General features: G+C 38.5%; 1 protein-coding gene across 1 annotated transcript in view; it reads right to left on the bottom strand.

The window, feature by feature from the left end:
• Positions 1-9,813, bottom strand: part of LOC138040717 (uncharacterized) — a 72,597-nt gene extending 62,784 nt beyond the window's left edge. The window contains exons 1-3 of the mRNA XM_068886393.1: positions 8,386-9,813; positions 8,153-8,156; positions 6,773-7,015 (exon numbers count right to left, since the gene is read on the bottom strand). Coding sequence (XP_068742494.1) covers positions 6,773-7,015; positions 8,153-8,156; positions 8,386-9,813 — 1,675 coding nt within the window. The remainder of the gene's footprint in view (positions 1-6,772; positions 7,016-8,152; positions 8,157-8,385) is intronic.
• Positions 9,814-10,000: the final 187 nt, after the last annotated feature.

Here is a 10,000-nt window from a genome sequence, read left to right as displayed (position 1 = left end):
AGGAAACTCTATGTAGGAGAACATGAGCCATAGGGTTCTGATCCCCAAATATGGCGAGGTGAACATTACGGCGTCTGCTCAGTTCTCGTGTTAACATGAATGCACTAATTAGAGACGCTTTTGATTGCTTTTCACGAAGACCAATTGGAAGACACTTTACTACACTTTGTTTCAGGGTTCCCCAGAGTTCTTCTCTCCCTCAGGATTCCCCAGTCGAGATTGGCCATGTTGCCGAAACAAACCACACGAAGTTGGATGAGCCCGCATTCTTTGTTCGGCGGCTACAATTCCATGCATGCAAACAACTTGAAATGACTCAGAGTTTCTCTTTACTAAGTACCTCGATTTTTCCCTGATGCGAGGTGTTAGAGAACAAAATCTCCCTGATTTTTCCCAACCCCCAGGTAAGATTCTCGTTCAAATCTCCCTATAAGACCCTATAACGAATGTAATTAGCCCGGGGTCCCCCCACTTTCCCCAAGGAATGGCTGATGAGCTTGTAGTCTTGGAGGTCGACGAGCGTAGTCATATTATCGTGAAGACAAGATTTCTGCTCGTAAAAGGATGTGAGACTTGACATGCTTCGGTTTGTTTAACAGCCGACAGAGAAGAACTAGCAAGTGGGATGGGATACTTCCACTTTCACAGCTTCGGGAACTACATTGTTGAGAACCAAATTTTTTATAGGACTATCAAGAACGGTTTTACGTTCAATTCGGCCATTTGTTTATGCTGGTACCTAAAATACTAACTGTATTTTTCACATACGGTTATTCCAGATTTGGCTTATAAACTTCTTGGCCAATTTAATTGCAAGAATGGCAAAAAAGTCACGGTGGTAGTATATTAACAACAAATGTAACTTTCAACGGTAAACAAAAATAATACACTTATCATCCATTAATTGCGGTTCTAAGTATGCAACAAATACTCCTTATACTGTATGGTAGCTTTTTCGTCTGATAGGAATTGGGATTACCAGATTTTACTGGACTGTCGAAACTGAGGAAGTTGATTGACTATATTTGGTCGACTGCTAATTCCAAAAGTGTTTTTGTTAAAAGGAATCATGATCTGATGTTGTGGGAAATGAATTTCTCAGGTCAGAGATTTTGGCATTAGTCTACTGATAGGAATGAACGGAGCCAGTATGGCGATGACTTTTCTCAGTGGTTCTACTATAGAAAAGATCATTTAGAGAAAGAAAAAAAGCAATGTTATCCTCAAAGAAATTGATTGCTGGTGTACTGTATCCAAAGTAGCATGGATGTTTTTCAGGTTTAACACCATCGAGTGCAAGCAGAAGCCCATAAACAGGAGGATACAAATCCAATACTACAATCTCGGACAAAACCTGTTGAGACAAAAGAACATTTTTGGTACTCCAACAAGTTATCCAAATGTACCGCTTGAAACCTGCCCTTCCCCTCCCAACCTCAATATTTATTTATCTTGGTCAGAAATATACTGTAGAACATATGACGATACTCAGCAACATTGACTGAGGGGGGGAGGGGAGTGGGAAGGGGAGAGTAAGAAGCAATTGTTTAAAAATGAAGGCGAATTTGTGTTACTGTCTCAACAGTTTTTGTCCGAGATTGTAGGTCTATATATGTAACGCCATTTTCACAAATCAAGCTTTTTTTAGACTACTTCTGAAATAAAAGTTTGGTTCTTAAATAAGATTCTCAATCCGATGGTAATGGTTTATCCTGCAAGACTTATGATTAGCTGGAAAGGTCTGGTTTTGCGGGAAAACCAATCTAAAAATATTTCGGTCTGTTAAAGCGGCGTTGCACAAATACAATGAAGTTGTATGCTTCTAGTCGTGGGCGAAAAGTTTAATAACATTTGCTATTGAAATTTATTAAAACGGAAGACCTAAGATTAAGTTATGAAAGTCTCCCTCTGTCTATCAATTAGATGTATTAAAATTAAATCTGGTTACTCAACAACAAATAATTGTATTCTCTCCAAGAACTATTACGAAGCATATTCTTAAATAAAGAAGGTATTGATTCCCAAATCTTTGACGCCAAGAACGTATTAGAGGATTCTTTGCCTGAAGAAATTAAATTAAGATTGCTAACTAATCTTTGATTTACTTTTTTTGCTAACATGAGATATCCAATCAAAGAGCAGGTGGTCCCGCGGATTGTCGGAGTGGTCCTGGTGGCCAGGGTCATCGTCCTAACCGAGAGATTACGGTCATCATTGTGGTTGTGGTGGTCACTCGTCCGCAGTCATTGTGGCTATGGATGATCATCATGCATAGTGCCCATGGTACTCCAGATGTTTACGGTGGTCCCAGTAGTCATGGTAGCCACGTTGTTCCCAGTGCTCACGACAATCGCGGTAGTCACGGTCGTTATAGTGGTGAAGATTGTAATGGCGATCATTGTTGTAATATGTCCATGGTCATAGGTCATTCTTAATGAGAGCAAACCGAGTTCGCTTTCCTGCAATTCTTTTGGTATTTGCGTTTGTTAGCCAAAATGACATATCTAATGAGAAACCTACCCTGGAATAAAATCCAAAAACACAAGTAGTTGTTAAAGCTTTCAGGCCATTTTGATTGCCTTTACCATCAAGCACTGGGGAACTAGCCTTGCATTTTATTGCAACATAATTCTTGCTATCTTCTATTTGACATTCATACTGCTACCCATTTTGGTGCTCGCACTATTTTTTAAAAAAAAATTGTTTAATTAACACAAATATACAACAATGACAAGAATAACATGAAGTACCCATTTAACAAATTTGACGAAATTCATTGTCAATAACAGGACAGACGCATAAAAAACTGACATTAATTTGCTTTTTACAATAACAAAAAGGCAGAGGGGTTAAAATAAAGTGAAAGCACGAGAAGAACGCGAGACAAAAATGCAAGAAAATTCAATTTTATTCAATCTGACGCAACCAAATTCATAAGTTGCCGCGCTCCCATATTGGCTAATGAAAAAAGAAAAGACACTTTCTATTGGTTAAAAAGTGACAGATCGACGTTTCACAAAAGTTTGCATAAATTAAATTCTTCAAAACGGATAAACTATAAATTTATGTGTCTGTCCGCTTATTGACCATAAAAATTAGCCAATGAGCTCGCGAGAATTTTACAGTCATTGTAAAAAATGCTGTTTACAGACGCAACATTACAATCTGCAGATTACATCTCTTCTCTGAGTGTTATTGCGTGTTACAATGCTACCGGAAGAGAAAGAGAAAGAGAGCAGAGAAAGAAAGTCCTTGGAAAGCCCACTTTCAAAAAAACATTCTTAGGGAATTGTTTAGCGGTAGCGATCTCTTTTAGAATGATGAGTCTTTCATGCAGCCGCAAAAGCTCATCCTCCCGCCCATACACAAGCACAAAAAATATAATATTTTGAAGCAAGAATACAGTGATTTAGTGTCTGCCCATCAGTCGACCTAACGTGGCAACCGTATAAGAGTTTACATGAATTTAACAAGATCTGTTCTCGTGTTTTTTCATACCATCAAGACTAAGGCTATGAGAGACTAAGAGGTGGTCTAATATTTGCTTCTCGCTTTTGCAAAGGGTGGAGCAATGACTGTTTTTTATGCCATCTCGGTATAAGCTCGCTTGAGTGGGTACCATGTTCTGTAAAATCTTGTACTGAACCATTTGAAGCTTTACTTCTTAGGTGCCAGCACTTTTTGCATTCCTCCTGGGTAACTACCTTCAAATATATTGGTCTAACTCAAGTTTCATTCTTTTAAAATTTTCTTACTTTATAACGAAAGTAGTAATTTCATTTTGAAGTGGTTAATCATTTCCTTTTAAGATAAAAGTTGGACACAGGTAATGCAATCTGCTTGAAGAAATGTTTGTAAATAGCCAACACTTGGCTTTTACTTCGTGTAGAAGACGCACATGACGTAGCAAAAGCTTTAGGGGTCTTTAGGGATTTAGAATTCTGATTAGGTGTTGTTTCACGATTTTTGTTCTATTGTTTTACGTTTGTCTTCTACACGAAGTAAAAGCACAACACTTCAACTCTTATCAGTACTAGTGGGTGGCTCTGGCATGTGATTCTATCTAGTCTCAGCCTCTTCTGTGTTCAAAGGGACACCAACATGTCACTGGTACGAGTCTACAATTTGGAAATTATGGTGATATTGCATGAAACAAACAAAATGAATTTGAAGCGCGGGTTATAGACGAAGGGGTGAAGTGATCCTCACTCTCATCTTGACAATTTAAAGCAATTTTCTCTCATAGACACCCACATTTGACGCCCAGTCAAGGAATCGAACCCAGGCCACATTAGTGGGAGGCGAGTGCTCTCATCACTGCGCCATCCCTGCACCGCAGAGTAAAACGTGTAGATGATTTAACTCTGTTTGATCCCAGACGATTTTACTCCTCAGTGGGAGTCGTCACGGGGGTGAAAAGGTCAATAAATGGCATAGCTCCTACTAACCTCCAACAACTCAGTGGTAAAGCATCCGAATTACACGTAATAATCGGAAGTTCGAAGGTTTCACTCTTGCAATGGAGCACTCGGATATTCCCTGAGCATCTATCAAAGTAATTAAAGTGCATGCACCACCGACTTGTGAACGTATTTTAAGACATTCACAAGTGTATAACTACTCGAAAGTATTCAACCCTAAAAGGAGGCGATATATGGGTAACTGATCAGGTACTTCAACTATGACTTTGATTACGTCATAAAAATATCCTTGGTTTCGCTTGCCTTGTACGGTGTTGTTTCAGATTCAGTAATATATCAAAAAAAAAAAAAAAACCGAAAGAGCAGAAAAAAGACCTATGTCTTCCCCGTGTACCCAAATTAAATGACTTTTCTGACTGTGACAAGAAAATCTTTTTAATACTTGTCTTTTCGATATGCAACTGACGGGATTTTTTGTGAGGACCGCAGTCATTCTCGCCTGGTACTCTGCACGCTTGTTGAAGAAACTTCAGTGACAATTTTATTTCACTCTACCACACGGTTTTATTCACTAACCCAAAATCAAACCAGTGTACTGATATATTGGTAGAACAAGGCTGTGAGCTAAACGGACATGAATTTGAGATGTTGTCAATGACGTTTCCGTCTATGACTCCCCTTGGTACCTAAGGAATCTTTGCTTTAATTAGAAATTCTTTATAATATTGTCTTTTCTTTTAATGAACAACAACAACAACAAGATTTATATGCTAACATTTACGTCTAAATCACTTATTTTGGATTTCATAATCCTAAAGAAAGGTTCGTAAAGTGAAGTTCATATGGTGGCAATGCACACTTTCCCTTAGAAACAGAATGTGACTGCCTGGAAATTTGCCAAAGTAAGCAAACAAGTTTTTCCTCCAGGAACACTTCGATATGCAACAATTTGGTGGTTGAGATGCATTTGCGAAAAATGGTTTAAGTTTGGCACGACTTAAGAAAGGTGATATGCTTAGTGGTCCCGAGGTCGTTAGTATTTCCCGTTGATTCCTCTCGGGAACCATCGAAGGTGTCACAATCACAAAACATTAGCTCACTGGAAAATAACGGTTCCTTCGGATCGATTTGACTTATAAGATAAAGATCGGGGGTAGTTTGTGAATAGGCACTTTTCTGGAAAAGAATTTCTTATCTTCTTTTTAGGATAGGACTTGCCAATTGTTTTCCCATAAACCATACAAATTATGCGTTACGCTGCTATGTAGCCGAGCATTGCTGCCGGGGATTTTAAGGACGGTGCCTACTAATTAAAGATATTTTGGCCCCGGTGTGTGATTATGCCGCAAATGTAGATCTTAACAAGTGTTATTGAAATTAAAAAAGAAAATTGGCGGTAACCACGCATTTTTCAAACATAATTCATGAATAATATTTGTAAAAATCTTTAAAATACAAAGCAATGTATGGCGTTCTTTCTCAAATTGAACCTTAATTATCTCTCAAAAATGCAGGGTTACCCCCAATTTTCTTTTTGGATACCAAGAGTACTTACTAAGATCTACTTTCTCCGGGTAGTTTTAAACCGCGCAAAACTATCCCTGTATTAGTAAGCATCACCGATAGGCAATCTAAGTATCTCGAGATGCGCAGAACGTATGCGCATCAACAATAGTAGGCACCGTCCTTAAGCTGCCTGGGGTTAAAGAGGCCCGTTGGTTACAAAACGTCGTTGTTTCTAGGTGAACCTTTAAAATATTATTTTAAAAACACATAAAAGGGAATTTACAATAGCTTGAACTGGTATAACCCCCCCCCCCCCCTCCACCAAAAAAAAAAAAGAAAAATGTGTTTAGATATTTAAACAATGGTCTAATTTTCAACGCACCTTAGAAAAGGCTGAACGCATATGGCGGCAAAGTAACGTCCAACGTAACCTAACAACGAGGAAATGGAACGCTGTTTAAATTTACAAACGCAACACCATTATAGCCGAAGAACTAAAACTTTCTTAAACAAAATTCATTAAAAAGCCACCCAACTACTTTAAGTTGATGGCTCCTCAAACGTCATATGATTTTGATAGTGTGCAAGAAGAAGCTCCTCGTTGCACAACTCCTCTTGGCAAAGCCAACAGCTGTAAGTTTCACCCTGGTTAGAACTATGTTCCTGTGGAGTGCAGGGGCGATGGATCTCTACTTCGTGTTCACTTGCACTTGCAGAACGTCCTAGTGCTTTTTCATGTTTCCTGACACTTTTTTTGTTGCGAAAAAAGTTTCCTTTTGGCTTACGTTTGTAACGCTTCTCTCCAGGATGCACTCTTTCGTGTCTCCTTAAATTTGCTGCTTTGCTAAAACATTTGCCACATTGTTTGCATTTGTAAGGCTTCTCTCCAGTATGGACTCTTTCATGCCTCCTTAAATGTTCTGCTTGGCGAAAACACTTGCCACATTGTTTGCATTCATAAAGTTTCTCTCCAGTATGGACTCTTTCATGTGTCTTTAAATGTCCTGCTTGGCTAAAACACTTGCCACATTGTTTGCATTCATAAGGCTTCTCTCCAGTATGGACTCTTTCATGTCTCCTTAAATGTTCTGCTTGGCGAAAACACTTGCCACATTGTTTGCATTTATAAGGTTTGTCTCCAGTATGGACTCTTTCATGTATCTTTAAATTTCTTGCATAGCGAAAACACTTGCCACATTGTTTGCATTCAAAAGATTTTTCTTCAGAATGCACTCTTTCATGTCTCCTTAAATTACTTGCAACGCTAAAGCACTTGCCACATTGTTTGCATTTATAAGGTTTCTCTCTAGTATGGACTCTTTCATGTATCTTTAAAGTTCCTGCTTTGCTAAAACATTTGCCACATTGCTTGCATTTGTAAGGCTTCTCTCCAGTATGGACTCTTTCATGTTTCATTAAACTTCCTGCGTTGCTAAAACAGTTACCACATTGTTTGCATTTATAAGGTTTCTCTCCAGTATGGACTCTTTCATGTATCTTTAAGCTTCCTGCTTGGCTAAAACACTTGCCACATTGTTTGCATTTGTAAGGCTTCTCTCCAGTATGGACTCTTTCATGTATCTTTAATTTCCCTGCTTCGCTAAAACACTTGCCACATTGTTTGCATTCATAAGGTTTCTCTCCAGTATGGTCTCTCTCGTGTGTCTTTAAATTTCCTGCTTTGCTAAAACAGTTACCACATTGTTTGCACTTATAAGTATGGAATCTTTTATGTGCTCTTAAATGTCCTGCTTTGCTAAAACACTTGCCACATTCTTTGCATTCATTATGCTTCTCTCCAGTATGGACTTGTTCATCTCTCAAAAGACTTTGTTCCTCGTTGAGACAGCTTCTTTTCTGTATACACCAAGTACCCTTGTTGACACAACAACAGTTTCTTTCCTTAACTGGTCTTGACATCATTAACAGATTGTGATTTCACATTAAAAAAAAAACTGTGTTTAGATATTTAAACAATGGTCTGATTTTCAACGCACCTTAGAAAAGGCTGAACGTATATGGCGGTGAAGTAACATCCAACGAAACCTAACAACGAGGAAATGGAACGCTTTTTAAATTTACAAACGCAACACTATTATAGCTGAAGAACTAAAACTTTCTTAAACAAAATTCATTAAAAAGCCACCCAACTACTTTAAGTTGATGGCTCCTCAAACGTCATATGATTTTGATAATGTGCAAGAAGAAGCTCCTCGCTGCACAACTCCTCTTGGCAAAGCCAACAGCTGTAATTTTCACCCTGGTTTGAACTACAGTGTTCCTGTCGAGTGCAGGGGCGATAGATCTGTACTTCGTGTTCACTTGCACTTGCAGAACGTCCTAGTGCTTTTTCATGTTTCTTGACCCTTTTTTTGTTGCGAAAAAAGTTTCCTTTTGGCTTACGTTTGTAACGCTTCTCTCTCGCATGGACTCTTTCGTGTTTCCTCAAATCTCCTGCATGGCTAAAGCACTTGCCACATTGTTTGCATTCATAAGGTTTCTCTCCAGTATGGACTCTTTCATGTGTCTTCAAATTTCCTGCGTTGCTAAAACAGTTATCACATTGTTTGCATTTATAAGGTTTCTCTCCAGTATGGACTCTTTCATGTGTCTTCAAATTTCCTGCGTTGCTAAAACAGTTACCACATTGTTTGCATTTATAAGGTTTCTCTCCAGTATGGACTCTTTCATGTATCTTTAAGCTTCCTGCTTTGCTAAAACACTTGCCACATTGTTTGCATTCATAAGGTTTCTCTCCAGTATGGACTCTTTCATGTGTCTTTAAATTTCCTGCTTTGCTAAAACACTTGCCACATTGTTTGCATTCATAAGGTTTCTCTCCAGTATGGACTCTTTCATGTGTCTTTAAATTTCCTGCGTCGCTAAAACATTTGCCACATTGTTTGCATTTGTAAGGCTTCTCTCCAGTATGGACTCTTTCGTGTCTCCTCAAATCTCCTGCTTGGCTAAAACACTTGCCACATTGTTTGCATTCATAAGGCTTCTCTGCAGTATGGACTGTTTCATGTATCTTTAAGCTTTCTGCTTTGCTAAAACACTTGCCACATTGTTTGCATTCATAAGGTTTCTCTCCAGTATGGACTCTTTCATGTGTCTTTAAATTTCCTGCGTCGCTAAAACATTTGCCACATTGTTTGCATTTGTAAGGCTTCTCTCCAGTATGGACTCTTTTGTGTCTCCTCAAATCTTCTGCTTGGCTAAAACACTTGCCACATTGTTTGCATTCATAAGGCTTCTCTCCAGTATGGACTCTTTCATGTATCTTTAAGCTTCCTGCTTGGCTAAAACATTTGCCACATTGTTTGCATTCGTAAGGTTTCTCTCCAATATGGACTCTTTCATGTACCTTTAAATTTCCTGCTTCGCTAAAACATTTGCCACATTGTTTGCATTTGTAAGGCTTCTCTCCAGTATGGACTCTTTCGTGTCTCCTCAAATCTCCTGCTTGGCTAAAACATTTGCCACATTGTTTGCATTTGTAAGGCTTCTCTCCAGTATGGACTTTTTCGTGTCTCCTCAAATTTCCTGCTTGGCTAAAACACTTGCCACTTTGTTTGCATTCATAAGGCTTCTCTCCAGTATGGACTTTTTCATGTATCTTTAAGCTTCCTGCTTGGCTGAAACACTTGCCCCTTTGTTTGCATTTATAAGGCTTCTCTCCAGTATTTACTCTTTCATGTGTCCTTAAATTCCCTGCTTCGGTGAAACACTTGCCACATTCTTTGCATTCATTATGGTTCTCTCCAGTATGGACTTGTTTATCTCTCAAAAGACTTTGTTCCTCGTTGAGACAGCTTCTTTTCTGTATACACCAAGTACCCTTCTTGACACAACGGCAGTTTCTTTCCTTAACTGATCTTGACATCATTAACAGATTGTGATTTCACTTAAGACTAAATGCAAAAGAAAAAGAAGTTATTTCTATCAACAACGTCCAACAGACACTTCAGTCAAATTCAAGTCATTAATCATCTTTTAACTTACAAAAAACGATTTAGTGTATTAATTTGTTAATAACAGTTAATGACTTTATATATATTGTACACAGCGAT

This window comes from Montipora capricornis, chromosome 3 (assembly GCF_036669925.1).
Source record: "Montipora capricornis isolate CH-2021 chromosome 3, ASM3666992v2, whole genome shotgun sequence".
Lineage (NCBI taxonomy): Eukaryota > Metazoa > Cnidaria > Anthozoa > Scleractinia > Acroporidae > Montipora > Montipora capricornis.
The sequence above is the reverse complement of the archived record's forward strand: the minus strand, read 5'-3'. Positions and strand labels throughout refer to the sequence as shown.